General features: G+C 45.2%; 1 protein-coding gene across 2 annotated transcripts in view; it reads left to right on the top strand.

Annotated features, from left to right (window-relative positions):
- Window positions 1-26,682, top strand: part of abca4b (ATP-binding cassette, sub-family A (ABC1), member 4b) — a 177,162-nt gene that overhangs the window by 121,987 nt on the left and 28,493 nt on the right. For both annotated transcript variants that reach the window (XM_070886629.1, XM_070886628.1), the window contains 11 exons: window positions 1,029-1,127; window positions 1,315-1,504; window positions 6,807-6,901; window positions 7,095-7,127; window positions 9,523-9,628; window positions 11,872-11,946; window positions 13,083-13,252; window positions 13,486-13,663; window positions 14,503-14,618; window positions 14,730-14,877; window positions 16,011-16,134. In XM_070886629.1, the coding sequence (XP_070742730.1) occupies window positions 1,029-1,127; window positions 1,315-1,504; window positions 6,807-6,901; window positions 7,095-7,127; window positions 9,523-9,628; window positions 11,872-11,946; window positions 13,083-13,252; window positions 13,486-13,663; window positions 14,503-14,618; window positions 14,730-14,877; window positions 16,011-16,134 (1,334 nt within the window). The remainder of the gene's footprint in view (window positions 1-1,028; window positions 1,128-1,314; window positions 1,505-6,806; window positions 6,902-7,094; window positions 7,128-9,522; window positions 9,629-11,871; window positions 11,947-13,082; window positions 13,253-13,485; window positions 13,664-14,502; window positions 14,619-14,729; window positions 14,878-16,010; window positions 16,135-26,682) is intronic.

Genomic DNA, 26,682 nt, shown 5'->3' with positions numbered 1-26,682 from the left:
TCTAACTCCACCTTAAATATATTCAATGACCCAGCCTCCACCGCTTTCTGGGATAGAGAATGCCACAGATTCACGACCCTCTGCCATCTTTCAGATGAGGCAATACAACAAGGCCCCATTTGCCTTTACAAGTGGGCATAAAAGATCCAAGGGCATTTTTTCAAAGAAGAGCAGGGGAATTCATCCCTCGCCCATCACTACCAAAACAGATTAACTTGCCATTCATCTCCTTGCTGTTTGTGGAACCTTGCTGCGCACACATTGTTTATATAATAGCAGTGACTGTGCTGAAGAAGTAATTCATTGGCTGTGATGCTCTTTGGGATATCCTGAGGACAAATCTTGCAGCACCCAAAGTGCTTCACCTCATTCTGATTTTAAAATTCTCAAACCATTTTATAAAGTCATTGAAACATGACAATCATAATGAAATAAATTTTGTTCCATTTAAATTTGAAATACATTTTATAAAATACAAGTAAGATTTCCACAATACAGGCACATTTGGGAATTAACATGTACTGTTTAGATTTCTATTTGTACACAGTTGTAACTTTATTAATTTCCAAAATAATGCAGATACGACCTTAAAGTGTAATCTGGAACTTAGACATATTGGAGTTATATTACAGCAGTGTCCAAGCTTTTGTTCTTGTGGGTTGGTTAGTTGCAAATGGAGGCAATGCATAAAGTTTAAATTACATTCCCATTGATGCACGTATCTTAAGTTGCGGCTCCAAGTAAACCATGGCGCTCTGATTTAGGATTTATTCATCAATAAGGCAACAGCACTAATAACAGCCCTTTATAAACCTTCAGCCCCACAAAATTCAAACCAGACAATCCAAAAAATAAGAAATAAGCACAAACTGGGCACAATGACCACATGTGGACACCCCTGGTTTATTATATACATTTATGTTAAGTACGTCTATTATTTTATTATTCAGCTTTAGAGAAGTAGTCAAAGAAATCTGTTTGTCTTGATCTGCATTGTATGTATTTGTTCTTTCCCTTCATTTTGATAGCAATGAACGTCCATTCAATAAGAAGCTGAGTCAACTGACAGAGGTGCTGCTGAATAAGCCTGGATTTGGGACTCGGTGCATGACGGAGAATCCCATTGCGTAAGACAGCTGATTTTGTTTTTAGTCATGTTGTCACTTTTGCTAAGGTTAGATTTGCCTTTCTGCTATCATGTTTCAAGATCAATACTGTATTTAAAAAAACAAGTCATATGTGTCTTAATGTAAGAAAACCTGTTTTGACATTCAGCGTGCATCTTACAATACTCTTGAATTTATTTTAAAACAGGGGTTACCCCTGCAGTAACCGGACCACTGATTGGGAAATCCCGAGTCATGATCCTTTGGTTGCCAACCTACTGAAGTCCCCATTCTATTCTGGCAGCAACCCTTCCCCATCCTGCCAGTGCAGTACAAGAAATAGGCTGATTATGCTCCCTGACTGCCCCGCAGCAGCTGGTGGCCTTCCTCCAGTACAGGTATTAATCACACTCTTTTCTACTAATTCCAAATTAATAAAACAGACCTGTGTATCCATGCACATATACGTGCATGCATGTACGTGTGTGTGTGTGTGTGTGTGTGCCTGTACATGTGTGTGTGTGTGTGTGTGTGTGTGTATGTCTGTACATGTGTGCCTGTACGTATGTGTGTGTGTGTCTTTCTATCTGATTGTGCGCCTGTATGTGTGGTTGTGTCTATGTGTGTGCATGGCTGTACGTGTGTCTGTGTACTATCGGCAAGGGCACACATTAATGAATTGGTCCAACACCACCTCCAGTGTGCCAGCGCAGCCTTCGGTTGCCTGAGGAAGAGAGTGTTTGAAGACCAGGACCTCAAATCTGTCACCAAGCTTATGGTCTACAGGGCAGTAGTGATACCCGCCCTCCTATATGGCTCAGAGACGTCGACTATATACAGTAGACACCTCAAAGCGCTGGAGAAGTGCCACCAGTGCTGCCTCAGCAAATTCCCTGGGAGGACAGACGCAACCAACATCAGTGTTCTCGCTCAGGCCATCATCGAAGCATTGACCACACTCGACCAGCTCCGTTGGGCGGACCACATCGTCCGCGTGTCCGACACAAGACTCCCAAAGTAAGCACTCTACTCGGAACTGCTACACGGCAAACGAGCTCCAGGTGGGCAGAGGAGACATTTCAAGGACACCTTCAAAGCCTCCTTGATAAAATGCAACATCTCCACCGACACCTGGGAGTCTCTGGCCCAAGACCGCCCAAAATGGAGGAAGAGCATCCAGGAGGGCGCTGAGCACCTCGAGTCTCGTCGCCGAGAGCATGCAGAAAACAAGTGCCGACAGCGGAAGGAGTGTGTGACAAACCAGACTCCCCACCCACCCTTCGCTTCAACCACTGTCTGTCCCATCTGTGACAGAGACTGAATTGGACTGTACAGTCACCTGAGAACTCACTTCTAGAGTGGAAGCAAGTTTTCCTCGATTTCAAGGGACTGCATATGATGATGATGGTGATGACGTGTGTCTGTGGCGGGGGGTTGAGGTTGCCGAGAGCTGGTCGGAGTTGTTTGGAGTGGGTTGCTCCCTAGGGAGCTACCACTCCGGCATCCATCTCCTAACCAAATAGACTCTAATAGGTAACCCGTAAACCCAAACCCTTGTCCCTTATCTTAGTCCAATCTCCGTGAGTCCCACAAGTTTGGGCCATTGGGGCCTACCTCAGGTTTCCCACCACATCACCCATCAGTGACCTCCGGTGACCTCCGGAGACGGCGTCCTTGACCTGGACCTGGCTATTGGGCCTCCGCCCCCGCAGCCCCCCCCCCCCCCCCCCACCAGCAGTGATCTGATCGGAACACCTCCAGCGAAGGCAGATGGGCCTCTCCTCCACGACAGAGTCTGGGCCCCCTCGGCAACGGCTGGACCTCCCATGGTGACAGACGACCTCCTCCTCAACGACAACCGGGTCCCCCTCTCCCACGTCGGCGACTGGCCTCCCCTCCTCCTTTAGCGACGACTGGAGCTCTCCTTCCCCACTGGCGACCTGGCCTCTTCTCTTCATCCAACATGTGGTGAGTTCCATGGCTGTGATCCCCCTGCCCTCCCACCCTGAACCCCGGTGGGCCAGTGACCCTCCCAATGCCTGTCCTCAACCAGACCTCAGACCATCTACCACCAAGGAAGCTACCCAGTGCCGAGCCTGCGGCCAAACATCTTGCTTTAGGCCTCCAGTTGTTCTGGACCCCCATGCTACTGGACCAAAACCTCACTCAGCTAAGCCCGTGTGGTAGCTGGTGTGCAATGTTAAAAGAACTCACGCACAGGCATCTTCCGCTCCGTTAACATGAAGTTCGGGACCTGGAACGTCAGGATCCTAATGGACAACTCCAACAGCGACAGGCCGGAACGCCGCACTGCCATAGTTGCCCGGGAACTTAGACGCCTTGATATTGACATCGCTGCCCTAACCGAGACCCGGCGGGCAGGAGAAGGCCAGCTCAAGGAACAAGGTGGAGGTTACACCTTCTTCTGGAAAGGGAAACCAGAGGAAGAATGCCGTCTCCATGGAGTCAGCTTCGCCATCAAAAACGAGCTGGTCGACTGCCTCAAAGACTCCTCCTGCGGGGTTAATGAACGCCTCATGACTCTTCGACTCACCCTATCCCGGAACCAGTGCGCCATAGTCATCAGTGCGTTCTCCCCAACTGATGAGGCCAAAGAGGGTTTTTACTCCAACCTCGCAAAATCCCTGACCCGCGTCCCCGCGGGTGACAAACTGATCCTTTTCGGTGACTTCAACGCCAGGGACACAGACCTCTGGGGAGGCGTGATTGGCAGAGAGGGGGTAGGGAAAGCCAACTCCGGTGGTACCCTACTCCTGACAAAATGTCTAGAGCATGAACTTGTCATCACCCAACACCTTGTTCTGCCAGAAGGACAAATACAAGGCATCGTGGCAATACCTTTGCTCCAAGCACTGGCACCTGCTCGACTATGTCATCGTCCAAGCCAGGAATCACAAGGATGTGCGCATCGCCCGCGCCATGACCGGAGTGACGACTGCTGGATGGACCACCACCTAATCAGATCCATCATTGACATCAACATAGCCCCAAAGCGGAGGGGGCAGCAGAAGCAATGTCACAAAAAAGTCAATGCTGGAGTACATAAGGACCCAGCTAAGAGAGCCCTATACAGCCAGTGCCTTGACGACCCCGAGTCGCAGAACGCCCACAGCGCTTGGTCTGCCTTCCAGGCCTCCATAACTAATGCCTGCAAAGAGATGCTCGGTCACTCAACTAGGAAACACCAGGACTGGTTTGATGAGAATGATCAGGAGATCCAAGAGCTAATAGATCGCAAGAGCAGGGCATTTCTGAGCCTTAAACAACAACCCAACGCGAGAGTAGCAAAGCAGCATTACAGATGGCTTAAAGCTGAGGTCCAACAAAAAACCCGGGACCTAAAGAACAGGTGGTGGATGGAGAAAGCACAGGAGATACAGCAGCTGGCCGACAACCATGATGTACGAGGATTCTTCATCGCAGTCAAGGCCACCTACGGTCCAAACTCCCAAGGCCCCACTCCCACCCCACTGCTGGCCAAGAACGGGGAAACACTCATCAAGGACACCGAGGCAGTCAGGGCCCGCTGGAAGGAGCACTTCGAAGATCTCCTCAATCGAGACTCTGCCTTTGACTCGAATGTTCCCAACTCCATCCTGCAGCATGCGACCCGCCACCACCTCAGTGAGACCCCAACGCTGCATGAGGTAGAAAAAGCCATAAGACAGCTTAAAAACAACAAGGCTACGGGTGTGGACGGAATCCCTGCTGAGGCATTGAAGTATGGCGGAGAGGCACTGCTGGCGCGAATACACAACCTCATCTCTCTCATCTCGAGGGAGGCGAGCATGCTGGGGGATCTCAGAGATGCAGGAATCATGACCATCTTTAAAAAAAGGAGACAAGTCCGACTGTGGCAACTACAGAGGAATCTCCCTGCTATCAGTCACTAGAAAAGTCGTCGCTAGAGTCCTCCTCAACCGTCTTCTTTCCGTGGCCGAGGAGCTCTTCCAGGAGTGGCAGTGCGGATTTCGTCTCCTACGGGGCGCAACAGACATGATTTTTGCAGCGTGACAGCTACAGGAAAAATGCAGGGAACAGCGCTAGCCCTTATACATGGCCTTCGACCTTACAAAGGCCTTTGACTGTCAACCGCGAGGGTCTATGGAGCATACTCCTCCATTTCGGATGCCCCCAAAAGTACGTCACCATCCTCCGCCTGCTCCACGACAGCATGCAGGCCGTGATCCTCACCAATGGATCCATCACAGACCCAATCCACGTCCGGACCGAGGTCAAACAGGGCTGCGTCATCGCCCCAACCCTCTTCTCAATCTTTCTCGCTGCCATGCTCCACCTCACAGTCAACAAGCTCCCCGCTGGAATGGAATTAAACTACAGAACCAGTGAGAACCTGTTCACCCTTCGCCGTCTCCAGGCCAGATCCAAGACCACCCCAACCTCTGTCGTCGAGCTACAGTACATGGACAACACCTGAGTCTGCACACATACAGAGGCTAAACTCCAGGACGTAGTCACCGTATTTACTAAGACGTACGAAAGCATGGTCCTTATGCTAAACACCTTTGTCCTCCACCAGCCTGTCCTCACCACACAGCACTGCCCCCCAGTCATCAAGATCCATGTCGCGGCCCTGGACACGGAAGTGGACCACTTCCCATATCTCGGGAGCCTCCTATCAACAAGAGCAGGCATCGACAACGAGATCCAACACTGCCTCCAGTGCGCCAGTGCGGCCTTCGGCTGCCTGAGGAAAAGAGTGTTTGAAGACCAGGCCCCCAAAACTGCCACCAAGCTCATGGTCTACAGGGCTGTTGTAATACCTGCCCTCCTGTATGGCTGAGAGGCATGGACCATGTGCAGCAGACACCTCAAGTCGCTGGAGAAATATCACCAACGATGTCTCCGCAAGATCCTACAAATCCCCTGGGAGGACAGGCGTACCAACATCAGCGTCCTCGCCCAGGCTAACATCCCCAGCATTGAAGCACTGACCACACTCGATCAGCTCCGCTGGGCAGGCCACATAGTTTGCATGCCAGACACGAGACTCCCAAAGCAAGTGCTTTATACGGAGCTCCTTCACGGCAAACCAGCCAAAGGTGGGCAGCTGAAACGTTACAAGGACACCCTCAAAGCTTCCCTGATAAAGTGCAACATCCCCACTGACACCTGGGAGTCCTTGGCCCAAGACTGGCCTAAGTGGAGGAAGTGCATCCGGGAGGACGTTGAGCACTTTGAGTCTCAACGCCGAGCATGCAGAAATCAAGCGCAGGCAGCGGAAAGAGTGTGCGGCAAACCTGTCCCACCCACCCCTTCCCTCAATGACTATCTGTCCCACCTGTGGCTCTCGTATTGGACTGTACAGCCACCAAAGAACTCAGTTCAGGAATGGAAGCAAGTCTTCCTCGATTCCGAGGGGCTACCTATGATGTGTGTTTGTGTGTGTGTGTGTGTGTGTGTGTGTGTGTGCCTGTACATGCGTGTGTGCCTGTCTTTGTGGTGGTATTAGAGGCAGATATAGTTGAAAAAGGAATTTTTTTCCTTGTAAGAATATCTTATTGAAGCACTTTTTAAGATTAGCTCTGCTGCCAAAGAAAATAGAAAAAGATAATTTAGCTACAAGTTGAGTTTTGATTTGTGGAAGCCTGTTTTATTTTTAAAATGTGAAGCCAATTCTCGCTACTGCCACCAAATGAATTGTTTTCTTCGTTACAGAGACTCCAGCGCACGACCGACATCCTGCAGAATCTTACCAAAAGAAACATCTCGGACTTCCTGGTCAAAACATACCCCAAACTAATAAAGAGCAGGTAGGCCCATTCTACACACCAGCAAACATTCCCGTATTCAGTACCAAGAATTCACAAACAAGATCTTTATACATCTAAGTAACATGTTATTAGCTGCATTAAAACTATCTGTTCATCACCTGAAAATTTGTTTTTTAAAAGTTTCTAATAGTTTGTCAGGATCAACTTTTTCCATATGTTTTTATAATTTCAGCATGACGAGCAAATACTGGGTTAATGAACAAAGGTATTGAATTGCTTTCTTCACCCTATGTAAATCCCGGCTGCCTGCTGTGTTCAGTATGTAAATGAGTAGAAGTAGACCTCAATGTGAACGTGTTACACACACAACTATATAGCATCGTTTTTTTTGTGTATGTCAGCTCATCCGCTGCCGAAGCCCTCATCTATGCCTTTGTTACCTCTCGACTTGACTATTCCAATGCACTCCTGGCTGGCCTCCCACATTCTACCCTACCTAAACTTGAGGTCATCCAAACTTCGGCTGCCCGTGTCCCCCTCACCCATCACCCCTGTGCTCGCCGACCTACATTGGCTCCCAGTTAAGCAATGCCTCGATTTCAAAATTCTCATATTTGTTTACAAGTCCCTCCATGGCCTCGCCCCTCCCTATCTCTGTAATCTCCTTCAGCCTCACAACCCCTTGAGATATCTGCGCTCCTCTAATTCTGCCCTCTTGAGCATCCCTGATTATAATCGCTCAACCATTGGTGACCATGCTTTCTGTTGCCTAGGCCATACGTCTTGGAATTCCCTCCCTAAACCTCTCTGCCTCTCTACCTCACTTTCCTCCTTTACGACGCTTGTTAGAACCTACCTCTTTGATCAAGCTTTTGATCATCTGCCGTAATTTCTTCTTATGTGGCTCGGTGTCAAATTTATTTGTTTAGTCGTAAAACACACCTGTGAAGCGTTTTGGGACATTTTACTATGTTAAAGGTGCTATATAAATTCAAGTTGTTGTTGTTGTTGTTATAAGTTAATTGAAGATTAAGACAACGTGTAATTGAAGTCTCATGATTAAAGCCTGGAAATTATACTGTGTGATACCATCTTATGAACGCTTACAATATTCAGATCAAATTTCTCTGCAATTTCAGTGCAACCATTCATCCATTTAATTTCACTGCACAGCATATTTTCCAGGCCTATTTTCCAAATTGCAACTGTATTATATTCAATAGTAAACACAGAAAGCAAAAAAGAAAATCCTTCAGAATCTGGAAACCGGAAATAAAAACAGAAAATGTTGGAGAAACTCAGCGGGCCAGGCAGCATCTGTGGAGAGGACAGAGGTGACGAAGACCCACACCCGAACCAGCAACTCCTCCGTTCTCGCCACAGATGTGGCTGAGATGCTGGGTGCTTCCAGCGTTTGCTGCTTTTTATTATAAATTCGTTAGTGTTCAGTTATGGGTCAAGTGATACTTGTCACCTGGGTTATTAAGGTGGGCTGATAGGAGTGCAGGGCATATTCATTCTCGGAATGTGGGCGTCGCTGGCAAAGCCAGCATTTATTGCCCATCCCTAGCTGCCCTTGAGAAGGTAGTGGTAGTGGGCCACCTTCTTGAACCGCTGCAGTCCCTGTGGGGAAGGTACTCCCACAGTGCTGCAATGTAGGGAGATCCAGGGTTTTGACACAGTGACGATGAAGGAACGACGAAATATGTCCAAGTCTGGATGGTGTGTGACTTAGAGGAGAATTTGGAGTTGATGGTGTTCTCATGCCCCTCCTGCTCTTGTCTTTCTATGTGGCGGAGGTTCAGGAGGTGTTGTCAAGGAAGCCTCGGCAAGTCGGTGAAGTGCATTGTAGACATGGTGTGCCGGTGGTGATGGGAGTGGTTGTTTAAGGTGGTGGATGGGCTGCCAATCAAGCAGACTGCTTTGTCCTGGATGGTGGCTAGCTTCTTGAGTGTTGTTGCAGCTGCAGGCAAGTGCAGAGTATTCCATCAGAATCCTGACTTGTACCTTGTAGGTGATGGATTGGTTTTGGGGAGTCTGAAGGCTAGTTGCTTGTTGCAGAATATCCAGCTTCTGACCTGCTCTGGTAGCCATGGAATTTATATGGCTGGTCCAGTGAGATTGTGGCCTGTGGCAGGATGTTGATAGTGGGGGATTCACCGATGGTCATGCCGTTGAATATCAAGGGGAGGTGGTTGGACTCTCTTTTGTTGGAGATGGCCATTGCCTGGCACTTGTGTGGCACGAGCAATACTTGCCACTTATTAGCCCAAGCCTGGTTGTTGTCCAGATCTTGCTGTATGTGGGCACGGACTGCTTCATTAGCTAAGGAATTGCAAATGGATCTGAACATTGTGCAATCATCAGGAAACAGTCCCTTCTGACCTTATGTAGGGAGGGCACGTCATTGATGAAGCAGCTGAAGATGGTTGGGCCTAGGACACTGCCCTGAGGAACTCCTGCAGTGATGTCCTGGGGCTGAGATAATTGGTCTCCAACAAGCACCTTCCTTTGCACTAAGTACGGCTCCAGCCACTGGAGAGTTTTCTTTTTGATGCAGAAAGAGAAGTGATCTGAAAATATGTGATGTAATTATTTGCATGTTACAAGATGAAAGATACAAACTGTTAGATCGGTGTTTTGCTATTTCAACATTCTAGGTATGGTGGGATTTCAATTGGAGGAACACTTCCGATCTTGCACCTCAACCAAAAACAGATCAGTACCATTTTCACTCAGCTGGGTCGTTTGCTCAATGTCACTGGGGTAGGTCACACACACATTAGTTGTCTATCATTGCAAACTAGGTTTTCTTTCAGACTGATGTGATTGTTTTATTGTGTCATACTTTACTTGGTGTGGTTTACCTAAATGAGGAAGCTGTAACTGAACCAGAGGTTAACAGCACAGAATGACACCATTCGGCCCATCATGTTTTGCCAGCTCTGTTCCCAGAGCTGTTCTGCTCTCTTTCCATAGCCCTGTATCTTCCCCTGCTTCATCCAATTTTCCCTTTAAATGATGCAGTAGTCTCGGCCCCAACCATTCTCTGTGGCGAAGCATTCATACTCCAACCCTTTGCGTAAAGGAATTTCTTCGAATCTAGTAAGAAGAACACTCTGGTTGGTGAACCAGTAAAGGAAACTTAATTAAAGGAAGCCAACAAGTCCTTAATATCTCATCGAGCAGCTGCCAGAAAATCTCTGATCCGTGTCTGGGTTTTATCAGATGCATAGCTCAGTTAAACCCTCTTGCATTAACTGGTCCAAATTATATGAACTGATACAGAAACCAACCTTCCCCTCCACCCCACATCCCCACCTGGAGACAGGTACACCACTGACTGAATGGGTTAACCTCTTGCCACATCATCAAAAAAAGAATCAGACAACAAAACCGTGAACTTTTATCTATTTATTAGCACATGTAGTACACAATTAGCAACATTTTAATACTAAACATTAAAAGTACACAAGGTACTTGGGCAAATGTAACTAGCTGCCGGAATTAATAAACTTGAGGTTACAAAAGCAGAAGTATATGACTGTAGCTCAGCATCAGCTGGACTTTCCAAAATAAAATGACACCATGTGTACGACTGACAAAGTCAGCAATGTTAGTTTATAGTTAGACTCTTTGCATAGCTGACAAGTTGACAGGTTTGAATAACAAGTCCACCAGATATGTTAGAGTCTAGTTCAGCATTTTGCTGGTAATCTCATAGGTTTAATCACACGATTCCTCGATCGTGTGCAACCTTGTCCTTCTCCCCTGGTCACTTGTGTTTGCTTCCTGGGATATCAGCACGGTGAATCCCCATCCAAAGCTGTGGCACCTGTTCCTCCTGAGTGGTCTTGTCTCTCCTGGGTAGATCCAGCTTGCACGTTGCTAACTATGTTTGGTCTACAACTCGTTCAAATTTCTGTTCTCAGGGAAATGTAACTTACATACAAGACATATCAAGATTTGTCTTTCTCTGGTTACATTTCTTAATTTAAAGTCTCATCCTTAACACATCTATAGAAAGCTGAATGTTGATTATACCCAAATGAACAGGCAAAAAACTGGCAACTCAGTGCTAAACATATAAGTACACATGGGCAAATTGTGAGGGCATCTTGTAGCATTCAGTGAACCTGGTCCGGAATCGCTCTGGAACGTCTTGGGGGAAGCACAGCCAGAACACTTTGCACTTTAACAGTGGCCCGAGTCTACTCTGCTGCAGAATACTGATCTGCCTCATGATCCTGCAGCCGCCACACAAAGATCGTGGACGTGCAGCGAAACGCCGCCATGAGCACGGTGTCAGGGCGCTCCAGTCCACCCCAACTGAGTGGCTCCCAGGGCTGCCCCGCCTACCATTTGCCGGTACGCCACCGTGCTCGGTGAGATGGAAAACAACATTCCTGAGCAATACCGACCCTCGTGAAGGCTTGGAAAACCCACGACAAAGGCATTTAAAATCACGCTGGCCATCCTGGGAAACAGCAACTAATATTCACGCAGCTGGTATCGACCCACTATCCAGACGGACGGAATCGTGGGATGCATGCAACATAAAGAACCAACACCTCATCACTGACCCAACGCCAGAGGTCCCTGGCATCGACCTTCCTCAAACAGTGGACAGCGCCCAACCCAATCCACACACGGCACGGGCGATGTGACCACCTGCTCCACAAGTGGGAGATGAGGGACAACCCGAAGTGTGACTGTGGCCGTGAGTCCCAGACCATGGAACACATCACATCAACCTGCCCACTAAAGTCTGATCCAGGAGGCACCTCATTTCTCCACTCGGCATCTCAGGAGGCCGTCGAATGGATCGCCAAACTAGACATCCCATTTCAAGCTTTTCCCGTCATACAAAACAAGTGAATAATTTCAGGCCATGTGTTCGTTGCTCCCTCTAGTGATGCAAAGAATATACTGCACCTTCCATTCTATTTTTATAACATTCATAATACATTATTCCCAGTATGGTTTAAATTATTTATTTTTTGCAATAGGGCAATAATACACAGATGATGTTCAGCAACCTGAATGAATTCCTGAAGCATTTGGAGACTGAAGAAAATGTCAAGGTGTGTTTCTAAACTCTGATGTTTTCCATAAAACATCAATTATTTCGAAGGTTTATCTGAGCCCTGAAGCTTTAAAGTATGTGGAGGCAACAGTGAAATGTCTGACATCAGTAATTCAGGAATAGTTATATTTCTTGGACATTTTAATAAATATATAGTTTTGTACTTCTATTTTTATGTATGATAAATAGTTTTTCCACCTGTTAGATATCTGTTTCATAGGTACATTATGAAGACTGAAGGATTATGAGTTATGTCCCACTCCTGGACTGACCCAGTAACCCCTGAGTGATGATGTTGAGTTGATTTATGGTCAGCACTGAGCGGGATTTAAATCCGAGCCCATGGGTAGTTGTAGTACCTGCCATTACTGTCATTCATTCAAAACCATTTAATTGCTTAATGCTAAGTGACAAAATTAGAAATAGTGTTCCATTCTCCAACATTCATGCCCTTCACCTTGATGAGCACAAAAATCAGGGCCTTGCAATTCTTTAAAAAAACAATTAACGAGGTACATAAGTCAATAACTGGGTTTAATGGTGCATTATATTGAATTCAGAATGCTGATTGGTCTGTTTTATAATGCAGGCAACTCTTACTCCAAGTGAAATTTTGCAAGTAGAATAATTCCAGTAATTAGACAGCGAAAGGTGCCGTCTCCATGGTGTATGTAAACATTTCTTGGACATTATCAGGTGTGATTTTTACCGGGACAGAGGGAGGTATACTTTGGCCAGTGTCTCTCCGTAGCCTGTTTCTGGCAGATGTGCTGCGTTGGTTGTTCAGAACTGCAGTGTTTGGAAACACCTTGTCTTTGCTTGGTATTACTGTTGACGAGCCACGATTGGGAACTCAGCAAGTGGGCAATCGGGAACACCAACCCCTGGCTTACAGCTCATCATGTCGGCACATCAACTTACAACGTCACACTCTTTAAAGCTACTTTAATGAATCAGGGTGTGTAGTTGGCTGGGTAGCTGATGAACCCCAATGTAAACGTGCACTCAAGAACAAAATACCTGCTTTTTTTGGCACACCATGTTAACAACTCAAACTATAAAAACTAGCGCTAGATTTAGTGTTGAAGGGTCTGGCTTCCTACATTAGCGTTTAAATATGACAATCTGTTCTAGGTGTGGTTCAACAACAAAGGCTGGCACGCCATAGTTGCATTCATGAATGTTGCCAACAATGCGATTCTCCGAGCAAATTTACCCAACCAGCATTCCGCAGAGGACTACGGCATAACTGTTATAAACCATCCACTCAACCTCACGAAGGAGCAGCTTTCAGAAGTTACTGTGTAAGTTCATGAGAGTCGAGGCCACATTTAATGACCAGCAGTTTACCACCACTATGAGTTTTATTGCCCGCAGTCATTTAAGTAGATCCAAACTTTGGAAATTAATCTCTGAAAGCATCATCATCAACATGCCGTGACAATCAAATGAAGTGTGCGAGTCTCTCTCATTATAGCTCTGCCAGGTTTACTGATGTTCCTTGCCCTCAGTTACACCATTGATTTTGTGATTTCAGCCTTACTACCTCAGTGGATGCAGTGATTGCAATCAGTGTGGTCTTCGCCATGTCTTTTGTCCCAGCCAGCTTTGTGCTCTACCTGATTCAAGAGAGGGTTTCGAATGCTAAGCACCTGCAGTTTGTCAGTGGAATGAGCCCAACCACTTACTGGGTGTCCAACTTCCTCTGGGATATGGTATGTTGCAATCTGCCATTAAACTGAAATGGCCGTTAAGAAGAACTAATAGGCAGTTACAACTGATAACAATGTCCTATAGCATGTTATCCATCTTGAGATATATTGTGAAACCGTACCACATTTCAATAGCACAATGGAATTAAACATCTGTGATGCCCAAAGATTTAAATAAAAATTTATAATTTTTACATTCGTTTAAAGGATCAAGAGCGGAAGACATAAAACCTAGATTTGAACTAACCCCAAAGAAGAAAGATGAGCGTATAATTGTCAAAGTCCTTTTTAGCCAATTTTTGTGAAATTTGCCTCTAAAATAATAGGCTGCCATGCACTGAGTCAATGAATTAAATGGACTGGGAAGATCTTCCCAAATCCACATTATAAGGTAATTTAAGAATAAAATGTTGAAAGCTGTGTGAAAGTGCCCTTTTCCTAAAAGCTGTAAATTGATGAAATGATTTGAGTTCCAACATTCTCTGCAACTGCACTGAGATCCATAGTTTGAAATTGCTGTTGTCTCCAGTCTCGGATATCAGTGGATCGTGGCAGTAGTATGGTGTTACGTTTCCAGGATACAGTACAGGTTGACTGATATAGAAGAAAGGGCAATAAAAGGGATTGTAATGCGGGTGTATATCGCATCATATTCTTCAGGGTCTTTCTGGATAGGTTGAACCTTCCTCATTATATTTAGATAGATGGGCAGGACAACGAATCTCAAAGTGAGAGATCTAAGAAGTAGGGTGATTGCATCGTCACTTTCGTTAGATGTGCTATCTGGCAGCATTTGTAACACTGTCTTAACAATGAAATATGAATGTTTTTCCACTTCTCAGTGTAACTATACAGTGACCACAGTAATGGTGGTCATGATCTTCATTGGCTTCAACAAGAAAGCTTACATTTCTCCACAAAACCTGCCTGCATTCATAGCTTTGTTGCTGCTCTACGGGTAAGACATTCTCAGCAGTCTGCTTTGTTTGTTTTTTCATATCTTTGCTTCATCACATTTTTTCCAAAATGAACACCTTATTAAGACTCGTGGTTCTCTCCCTTGTTCCAGGTGGGCTGTGACTCCCATGATGTACCCAGCATCGTTTGTGTTCAGTGTTCCTAGCACAGCCTATGTGGCTCTGTCCTGCATCAATCTCTTCATTGGTATCAACGGCAGTGCTGTCACCTTCGTACTTGAGTTGTTAGAAAATAACAGGGTAAGTTCTCTTTGGGTTTTGTATGTCTACTAGTCAGGTATTTCATTATTTTTGTTTAGCATTTTTCTTGAAAAAAAAAAGTGGCTGTTTTGGTGACCATATTTGTTGCTAGGACAAAAAGACTGACAGTAAAAACTTACTGCATGGGATCTTATTTTGTTTCTTTTCCAAAAAAAATGTACAACCTGTTCCATCTAATGTAAAAATGTTGTTGGTTCTGCAAATTAATCAGTGAAAATCTGTGGGTATTTAACTATTTTAACACCAATTACAATTCTGTTGTTCTGTCAAAGTTGAAATGAGTGATACAGAGTAATAGATGGCCAGCAGTATTAAGAACATAAGAAATAGGAGCAGAAGTAGGCCATACGGCCCCTCGAGTAAGCTCCGCCATTTAATACAATCATGGCTGATCCGATCATGGACTCGGGTCCACTTCCCTGCCCGCTCCCCATAACCCCTTATTCCCTTATCGTTTAAGAAACTGTCTATCTCTGTCTTAAATTTATTCAATGACCCAGCTTTCACAGCTCTCTGAGGCAGTGAATGCCACAGATTTACAACCCTCTGAGAGAAGAAATTCCTCCTCATCTCAGTTTTAAATGGGCGGCCCCTTATTCAATGATTATGCCCCCTAGTTCTAGTCTCCCCCATCAGTGGAAACATCCTCTCTGCATCCATCTTGTCAAGCCCCCTCATAATCTTATACATTTCGATAAGATCACCTCTCATTCTTCTGAATTCCAATGAGTAGAGGCCCAACGTACTCAACCTTTCCTCATAAGTCAACCCCCTCGTCTCTGGAATCAATCAAGTCTATTATTGGCCAATAGGTTGCTGGCAGTGGTACAGGCTAACAGATGGATGGCAGTGATAAAGAGCAGTAGATGGCTGATTATGAGACATGGTATTAGATGGCTGCTGAAGGACAGGGTAATAGATGGCTGGTAGTGATACAGCAAGCGGAATGACTGGCAGTAATGCAATATAATAAATGGTTGGCAGTGATATAGGGTAATGGATGGTTGGCAAGCATACAGGGTGATAAATGACACATTGACATACAGTAGCGTGTGCCTCATTTGGCCTGTAGCCAGAGTCCAGTGTTAATAATGATGTTTTTTCTGTTCCAGACTTTGCAAATGTTCAATAAAATGTTGAAAAATATTCTGATAATATTTCCACATTTCTGCCTGGGAAGAGGTCTAATTGATATGGCCATGAATCAAGCAGTCACCGACGTATATGCAAGGTTTGGTAAGTCTTCACTGTGTAGATTATACAATAAATCAGAGAATAAATGTATTCAAATTCCCAGATTCTAATGTTCTGCACACATAAGTGATACATTGATCAGAAATATTCAAGATATTGGCCAGACGGGAGAGGATTATTACAAAAATGAAATGACCATTTTAAGGTAAATTTCCATCGCTATTTTAGATCTCTTCTATGCTCCATTTCCCAACACAGATTTGCAGCCAGGATTGCCGTTTGTGCAACACAGTCGCACTTTTGAGCCACCGCCCAGAAGGTACAAGCCTGGCAGTGGACCGAAGTTTTAACATCACGAAAGCTTTCCCCTTTAAGTGAAGGGGAGAGCCGTGGTGATGCGGCGCCGTGATGACGTCATCGTGGCGGTCACTCTGCCCCGCCCCCAAATTCCACCCCTGAGGCGTTGTCACCGCCACATATCCGCCCCTCTCGTGAAGTCACCGCTTCCATTAAAAGCGATTTCCGGATCTGAATTTTTAAAAAAACAACGAAGAGTGGAATTTCGCTCAAGAGGTGACCTCAACCACAGCTGTGATAAAAATCATTGAAAAGGGGTGCGTGTGCCCTGTTTCAGGCGGGGGGCAATTTCTACCCTTAGCTGTGCTCCACACAGCTCTTTGCTGAGGCTGCTCCCTACTGTTTCTAAAGCTCTTGGAACCGAACCTTTAATAGTTTATTGGCATTATGAATTGCTTGACTCCATTCAGAGATCTGCGGAATGAAAAAGACTTTGTGTCTCTGCTTCACTAAAACTGACGTGTGCTTTTATTTTTCAAATTTCCTGTACTGCATACCCTGTTACATTATGTTGAGAAAAAGAAAAAGTGGATCTGAATTAGAAAAGATAGATTAATATGTTGGTATTTTAGATCTAGTATTGTGCAATGAGTGAGGGTTAATTAATAACCTTGTAGTAAAGGAGCCTCTGGGGAAGAGTGATCATAATTTGATAGAATTTTATATTGAGCTTGAGAGTGATTTTATTAAATATAAAACTAGGACCTTAAATCTGAACAGAGCAAACTATGTAGGTATGAGGGGCAAGTTGGCTAAGGTAGATTGGGAGATTAGATTAAAAGATTTGATGGTACATAAGCAATAGCAAACATTTCAACAAACAATTCATAATTCACAACGATTATACATTGCCTTAAGAATAAAAACCCTGCAGGAAAATTGGTCCAACTGTGGCTAATGAGAGAAGTTAAAGGAAGAGGCTTATAATGATGTCAAAAAGAACAGTATGCCTGAGGATTGGGAGGATTTTAGAATGCAGCAAAGGATGACCAAGTAATTAATAAAGAGAGAGGAAAGAGAATATGAGAGTAAACTAGCAAGATACATAAAAACAGATTGTAAGAGCTATGTAAAAAATAGAAATTAATGAAAGTAACTGTGGTTCCCTTATAGGTAGAGACAGGAGTAATTATAGTGGGGAATAAGAAAATGGCAGAGACATTAAACAAATATTTTGTATCTGTCTTAGATAAACATAAGAACATAAGAATTAGGAGCAAGAGTAGGCCATTCCACCATTGGAGTCTGCTCCACCATTTAATGAGATCATGGCTGATCTTCTACCTCAACTCCACTTTCCTCCACTATCCCCATATCCCTTGAATTCCATTAATATCCAAAAATCTATCGATCTCTGTCTTCAATATAATCAGACAGAGCTTCCACAGCCCTCTGGAGTAGAGAATTCCAAAGATTCACCAACCTCTGAGTGAAGAAGTTTCTCCTCATCTCAGTCCTAAATGGCCGACGCTTTATCCTGAGACTGTGACCCCTGGTTCTAGACGCCCCAGCCAGAGGAAACATCCTCTCTGCATCTACCCTGTCAAGCCCTATAAGAATTTTGTATGTTTCAATTAGATCATCTCTCATTCTTCTAAACTGTAGAGAATATAGGCCTAGTCTACTCAATCTCTCCTCATAGGACAATCCCCCCATCCCAGGAATCAGTTTGGTGAACTTCACGGAAGAAGACACAAAAAACATTCCAAAAATAGTGAGGATCTAAGGGTCTAGTGAGAATGAGGAACTTAAAGAAATTAGTATTAGTAAAGAAATAGTACTGGAGAAATTAATGGGACTAAAAGCTGACAAATCCCTTGGAATTGATTATGTACATCCTCGGGCTTTAAAAGAGCTGGCCATAGAGATGGTGGATGCATTGGTTTTGATCTTCCAGAGTTCCCTAGATTCTAGAATCGTCTCCGCAGATTGGAAAGTAACAAATGTAACCATGCTATTCAAGAAAGACAGAAAAGAGAAAATGGGGAACTATAGACCAGTTAGTCTGACATCAGTAACAGGGAAAAAGCCAGAATCTATTATTCGCGACACGGTAACAGGGTACTTAAAAAATCATAATATGATTCGGCAGAGTAAACAGATTTATGAAAAGGAAATTTTGTTCAACAAATCTAATAGAGGTTTTTGAGGTTGTAACTAGCAGGGTAGTTAAGGGGGAACCAGTGGATGTGGTGTATTTGGATTTTCAAAAAGCTTTTGATAAGATGCCACACAAGAGGTTATTACACAAAATTAGGGATCATGGGATTGGGGGTAATATATTAATTAGAATGGATTGAGGATTGGTTAACGGACAGAAAACAGAGAGTAGGAATAAACGAGCTATTTTCGGGTTGACGGGCTGTAACTAGTGGGGTGCTGCAAGGATCGGTGCTTAGGTCTCAGCTATTTACAATCTATAGATGAGGGGACTGAGTGCAATGTATCCAAGTTTGCTGATGATACAAAGCTCGGTGGGAAAGTAAGTTGTGAGCAGGACGCAGAGAGGCTGCAAAGTGATATAGACCGGTTAAGTGAGTGGGCAAGAACATAGCAGATGCAATATTGTGGAGAAATATGAAATTATCCACTTTGGTAGGAAAAGTAGAAAAGCAGAATATTTTTTAAAAGGTGAGAGATTTGAAAATGTTGGTATTGAGAGAGACCTGGGTGTCCTTGTACACAAATCACTGAAGTTAACAGGCAGGTACAACTAGCAATTGGGAAATCAAATGGTATGTTCGCTTTTATCACAAAAGGATTGGAAGAAGTCTTACTACAATTATATAGGGCCTTGGTGAGACCACACCGGGAGTATTGTGTACAGTTTTGGTCTCCTTACCCAAGGAAGGATATGCTTGCCATCGAGGGAGTGCAATAATGTTCACCAGACTGATTCCTGGGATGGGGGGATTGTCCTATGAGGAGAGATTGAGTAGACTAGGCCTACATTCTCTAGAGTTTAGAAGAATGAGAGCTGATGTGCTGGAAAAGTATCAAATTCCTAAGGGGCTTGACAGGGTCGATGCAGGGAGGATGTTTCCCCTGGCTGGGGAATCCAGAACCAGGGATCACAGTCGCAGTATAAGACGTTAACTTTTTTGGTAGCAGCCGCCGGAGGTCCCTTTAGTGCTGGCTGATTTGGCTGTTTGTGTATTCGAGAAAGCTGACTGCAGGATGCTGCCCTCAGACACGATCCAATTTGGCAAAGAGGCCTGAAACAGGTGTTAGCCGTCCAATTGGAATAAGCAGTGGGCCTAACCCCACCCGTTTCAGGCGGGCTCCCTGGACGCCCTAACTAACTTCTGACACGGACTGAGCGCGTGCACACCACATGCCATATTGGACCCTTCAACGCTCGTTTCTTGCCCAAAAAACGGGCGCTGTGCAATCAGACTTCTAGCCCTGAGGGTTGCATGGGCAGGATTAGCACAATATGCTTCACTGTTAATCATAGAATTGTGTCTGTGTCAGGAGAAAGAGTTATCCAGCCTAATCCCACCACCTTAAACATTCACTCCCTCCACCACCAGTGTACCGTGGCTGCAGTGTGTACCATATACAAGGTGCACTGCAGCAACTCACCAAGGCTTCTTCAACAGCTCCTCCCAAACCCACGACCTCTACCAGCTAGAAGGACAAGGGCAGCAGATGCATGGGAACACCATCGCCTCCAAGTTCCTCTCCAAGTCACATGCCATCCTGATTTGGAAATATATCGCTATTCCGTCATTGTCGCTGAGTCAAAATCGTGGAATCGTACCTTCACCACACAGACTGCAGCGGTCCAAGAAAACAGCTTACAACCACCTTCTCAAGAGCAATTAGGGATGGGCAATAAATGCTGGCTTTGCCAGTGACAGATTCTGTGCAGGAATACTTGGATAGATAGGTAGGGGCCAACACCATTGTGGGAGCACTATCATCGCAAGGATTGCAGCAGTTCAAGGGGAAAGCCTACCACCCCCTCCTCGGGACAACCAGGGATGGACAATAAATGTTGTTTTGCCAATGTTACATCGACTCTACAGCACAGAAACAGGTCATTCAGCCCAACTGGTCTAACATAGAAACATAGAAAATAGGTCAGGTGTAGGCCATTCGGCCCTTCGAGCCTGCACCGCCATTCAATGAGTTCATGGCTGAACATGCAACTTCAGTACCCCATTCCTGCTTTCTCACCATACCTCTTGATCCCCATAGTAGTAATGTCTACATCTAACTCCTTTTTGAATATATTTAGTGAATTGGCCTCAACAACTTTCTGTGGTATTCCACAGGTTCAACACTCTCTGGGTGAAGAAGTTTCTCCTCATCTCGGTCCTAAATGGCGTACCCCTTATCCTTAGACTGTGACCCCTGGTTCTGGACTTCCCCAACATTGGGAACATTCTTCCTGGATCTAACCTGTCTAAACCCGCCAGAATTTTAAACGTTTCTATGAGATCCACTCTCATTCTTCTGAACTCTAGTGAATACAAGCCCAGTTGATCCAGTCTTTCTTGATATGTCAGTCCCGCCATCCCGGGAATCAGTCTGGTGAACCTTCGCTGAACTCCCTCAATAGCAAGAACGTCCTTCCTCAAGTTAGGAGACCAAAACTGTACACAATACTCCAGGTATGGCCTCACCAAGGCCCTTTACAACTGTAGTAACACCTCCCTGCCCGTTCCTCAAATCCCCTCGCTATGAAGGCCAACATGCCATTTGCTTTCTTAACCGCCTGCTGTACCTGCATGCCAACCTTCAATGACTGATGTACCATGACACCCAGGTCTCGTTGCACCTCCCCTTTTCCTAATCTGTCACCATTCAGATAATAGTCTGTCTCTCTGTTTTTACCACCTAAGTGGATAACCTCACATTTATCCACATTATACTTCATCTGCCATGCATTTGCCCACTCACCTAACCTATCCAAGTCACTCTGCAGCCTCATAGCATCCTCCTCGCAGCTGACACCGCCACCCAACTTTGTCATCCGCAAATTTGGAGATACTATATTTAATCCCCTCGTCTAAATCATTAATGTACAATGTAAACAGCTGGGGCCCCAGCACAGAACCTTGCAGTACTCCACTAGTCACTGCCTGCCATTCTGAAAAGTACCCATTTACTCCTACTCTTTGCTTCCTGGCTGCCAACCAGTTCTCAATCCATGTCAGCACACTACCCCCAATCCCATGTGCTTTAACTTTGCACATTAATCTCTTGTGTGGGACCTTGTCGAAAGCCTTCTGAAGGTCCAAATACACCACATCAACTGGTTCTCCCTTGTCCACTCTACTGGAAACATCCTCAAAAAATTCCAGAAGATTTGTCAAGCATGATTTCCCTTTCACAAATCCATGCTGACTTGGATCTATCATGTCACCTTTTTCCAAATGCACTGCTATGACACCCTTAATAATTGATTCCATTATTTTACCCACTACCGATGTCAGGCTGACCAGTCGATAATTCCCTGTTTTCTCTCTCCCTCCTTTTTTAAAAAGTGGGGTTACATTGGCTACCCTTCACTCCATAGGAACTGATCCAGAGTCTATGGAATGTTGGAAAATGACTGTCAATGCATCCGCTATTTCCAAGGCCACCTCCTTAAGTACTCTGGGATGCAGTCCATCAGGCCCTGAGGATTTATTGGCCTTCAATCACATCAATTTCCCCAACACAATTTCCCGACTAATAAGGATTTCCCTCAGTTCCTCCTTCTTATTAGACGCTCTGACCCCTTTTATATCCGGAAGGTTGTTTGTGTCCTCCTTCGTGAATACCGAACCAAAATACTTGTTCAATTGGTCTGCCATTTCTTTTTTCCCCAGTTATGACTTCCCCTGATCTTGACTGCAGGGGACCTATGTTTGTCTTTACTAACCTTTTTCTCTTTACATATCTATAGAAGCTTTTGCAATCCGTCTTAATGTTCCCTGCAAGCTTTCTCTCGTACTCTATTTTCCTTGCCCTAATCAAACCCTTTGTCCTCCTCTGCTGAGTTCTAAATTTCTCCCAGTCCCCGAGTTCACTGCTATCTCTGGCCAATTTATATGCCGCTTCCTTGGCTTTAATACTATCCCTGATTTCCCTTCATAGCCACGGTTGAGCCACCTTCCCTTTTTTATTTTTAGGCCAGACAGGGATGTACAATTATTATAGTTCATCCATGTGGTCTCTAAATGTCTGCCATTGCCCATCCACAGTCAATCCCTTAAGTATCATTCGCCAATCTATCCTAGCCAATTCACGCCTCATACCTTCAAAGTTACCCTTCTTCAAGTTCTGGACCATGGTCTCTGAATTAACTGTTTCATTCTCCATCCTAATGTAGAATTCCACCATATTATGGTCACTCTTCCCCAAGGGGCCTCGCACAACGAGATTGCTAATTAATCCTCTCTCATTACACAACACCCAGTCTAAGATGGCCTCCCCCTAGTTGGTTCCTCGACATATTGGTCTAGAAAACCATCCCTTATGCACTCCAGGAAATCTTCCTCCACCGTATTGCTTCCAGGTGGTTAGCCCAATCTATATGCATATTTTAGTCACCCATGATAACTGCTGCACCTTTATTGCATGCACCCCTAATTTCCTGTTTGATGCGCTCCCCAACATCACTACTACTGTTTGGAGGTCTGTACACAACTGCCACTAACGTTTTTTGCCCTTTGGTGTTCTGCAGCTCTACCCATATAGATTCACATCATCCAAGCTAATGTCCTTCCTAACTATTGCATTAATCTCCTCTTTAACTAGCAATGCTACACCACCTCCTTTTCCTTTTATTCTATTCTTCCCGAATGTTGAATACCCCTGGATGTTGAGTTCCCAGCCCTGATCATCCTGGAGCCACGTCGCCACAATCCCATTCACATCATATCTGTCAACATCTATTTGCACAGTTAATTCATCCACTTTATTACGGATACTCCTTGCATTAAGACACAAAGCCTTCAGGTTTGTTTTTTTAACATCCTTTGTCCTTTTAGAATTATGATGTAGTGTGGCCCTTTTTGTTTCTTGCCTTTGTTTATTCGGCCTTCCACTATTTCTTTTTACCTTTCTACCATCTGTTTCTGACTCCATATTACTTCGCCCTGTCTTGCTGCATAGGTCCCCATCCCCCTGCCATATTAGTTTAAACACTCCCGAACTGCATTAGCAAATGTTACCCCCAGGACATCAGTTCCAGTCCTGCCCAAGTGCAAACCGTCCCTTTTGTACAGGTCCCACTTCCCCCAGAACTGGTTCCAATGTTCCAGGAATTTGAATCCCTCCCTCTTGCAGCACTGCTCAAGCCACGTATTCATTCTAACTATCCTGCTCCCTCTACTCTGATTAGCACGTGGCACTGGTAGCAATCCAGAGATTACTACCTTTGAGGTCCTACTTTTTAATTTAACTCCTAGCTCCCTAAAATCAGCTTGTCGGACCTCTTCCCGCTTCTTACGTATATCGTTGGTACCTACATGTACCACGACAACTGACTGTTCACCCTCCCTCTCCAGAATGCTCTGCAGCTGCTCCGAGACATCCTTGACCCTTGCACCAGGGAGGCAACATACCATCCTGGAGTCTCGGTTGCGGCCACAGAAACTCCTATCCATTCCCCTTACAATAGAATCCCCTATCACTATAGCTCTCCCACTCCTTTTTCCCGCCCTTCTGTGCAGCAGAGTCACCCATGGTGCCATGAACCTGGCTGTTGGTGCCTTCCCCTGGTCAGTCATCTCCCCCAACAGTATCCAAAACGGCATATCTGTTTTGGAGGGAGATGACCGCAGGGGACTCCTGCACTACCTTCCTGCTCTTGCCTTGTCTCTTGGTCACCCATTCAATATCTGTCCTAACCCTTACCTGCGGTATGACCAACTCACTAAATGTGCTATCCATAACATTCTCAGCATCGCGCATGCTCCAGAGTGAGTCCATCCGCAGCTCCAGTGCCGTCATGCGGTCTGTCAGGAGCTGCAGCTGGACACACTTCCCGCACACATAGTAGTCAAGTGTCCCTGATTTCCCACATAGCACAGGAGGAGCATGATACGGGTCCGAGCTCTCCTGCCATGACTTAACCCTTAAATTAATTTACTTACTAAAATTTACTTAAACACCAAACATCTACTTAGTAGTTCGCTGCCAATTAAACCAATCTAAAAGTCAGTCTAAAAGAGAGTTATACTTACCAGTCGAACAGCCAACCACTTACCAGACATCACCTCTAGATTTCGCACCCCTCTACCTTTGTCTGCAGCTGGTTGGGCTGGTCTCTGGGCCTCCGTCTCCTACTCTCGCACTCCTTATCAGCTGCTTTCCTGTCAGCACTGGTAGGAAAGACAAGACAAAACAGCACCTGCCACCCCCACTTGCCCAAACTCACCCACTTACCAAACTCACAAATGCCACTCTATGCTGCTGCACTCCGTGCTCTGCATGAGCTGCCTGTTTTTAAACTGTATCTAGGTCAGATGACTCACTACTGGTCAGTTGTTTACAGAACTGGTTTTAACTAGCTGCTAATTGCCTCCTACTGGAGAGTTACCTTGTTTTTCTCTGCCTAAACCTGAAAGATTCCCAACTATTTAACTTTTCCCCTTTAAATTAAACTGCTACTTACTTAGAAGCTACTGGCAATTGCCACTAACAATTTACTCCAGCCTCCAAATGGTTTAACGAGAATAACCCTTAAAACTCACCCACTTACCAAACTCATGAATGCCATTCTATGCTGCTGCACACGAGCCTCCTCCCAGCCCTCTTTATCTAACCCTATCAGCATACCCTTCTATTCCTTTGGTCCTCATGTGCTTATCTAGCTTCTCCTAAAATGCACCTATGCTATTTGGCTCAGCCACTTCTTGTGATTGCGCAGTTCATATTCTCACCATTCAAAAACATTGCAAAAACAAAGATATATTAAAAATATCTTCCCCTTCAGCCCAGCTTGTCACACACACGACTTGACCCTTGGCTGATAGCACCGTGTTTCTTTGAGTTCCGCTTATTATACTATCCCGGTCAATCATTGGTAATCATTGCCTGCATCAGATTGGAGATAGGACATTGTATTTCTACACATTCACAGCAGTTTTAAGGCAGCACTGAGAAACAGCAGCCAGGGAGCCCACACCCACTGTGCAGCCGTACTGCACTCTACAAACTGAAAGATACTTTCCTGCGGTCCCAAGAGATTGTTGACTGCCACTTTAAGGATCCTCCAATCAAAATAAAGAAATAGATAACATGAGTTTCATAGAAACATAGAAACATAGAAAATAGCTGCAGGAGCAGGCCATTCAGCCCTTCTAGCCTGCACCGCCATTCAATGAGTTCATGGCTGAACATGAAACTTCAGTACCCACTTCCTGCTTTCACGCCATACCCCTTGATCCCCCGAGTAGTAAGGACTTCATCTAACTCCCTTTTGAATATATTTAGTGAATTGGCCTCAACTACTTCCTGTGGTAGAGAATTCCACAGGTTCACCACTCTCTGGGTGAAGAAGTTTCTCCTTATCTCGGTCCTAAATGGCTTACCCCTTATCCTTAGACTGTGACCTCTGGTTCTGGACTTCCCCAACATTGGGAACATTCTTCCTGCATCCAACCTGTCCAAACCCGTCAGAATTTTAAACGTTTCTATGAGGTCCCCTCTCACTCTTCTGAACTCCAGTGAATACAAGCCCAGTTGATCCAGTCTTTCTTGATAGGTCAGTCGCACCATCCCGGGAATCAGTCTGGTGAATCTTCGCTGCACTCCCTCAATAGCAAGTATGTCCTTCCTCAAGTTAGGAGACCAAAACTGTACACAATACTCCAGGTGTGGCCTCACCAAGGCCCTGTACAACTGTAGCAACACCTCCCTGCCCCTGTACTCAAATCCCCTCGCTATGAAGGCCAACGTGCCATTTGCTTTCTTAACCGCCTGCTGTACCTGTATGCCAACCTTCAATGACTGATGTACCATGACACCCAGGTCTCGTTGCACCTTCCCTTTTCCTAATCTGTCACCATTCAGATAATAGTCTGTCTCTCTGTTTTTACCACCAAAATGGATAACCTCACATTTATCCACATTATACTTCATCTGCCACGCATTTGCCCACTCATCTAACCTATCCAAGTCACTCTGTAGCCTTATAGCATCCTCCTCGCAGCTCACACTGCCACCCAACTTAGTGTCATCCGCAAATTTGGAGATACTACATTTAATCCCCTCGTCTAAATCATTAATGTA

This window comes from Pristiophorus japonicus, chromosome 8 (genome assembly GCF_044704955.1).
Source record: "Pristiophorus japonicus isolate sPriJap1 chromosome 8, sPriJap1.hap1, whole genome shotgun sequence".
In the NCBI taxonomy this organism is placed as follows: Eukaryota; Metazoa; Chordata; class Chondrichthyes; family Pristiophoridae; genus Pristiophorus; species Pristiophorus japonicus.
This window is presented reverse-complemented; position numbering and strand designations above follow the sequence as displayed.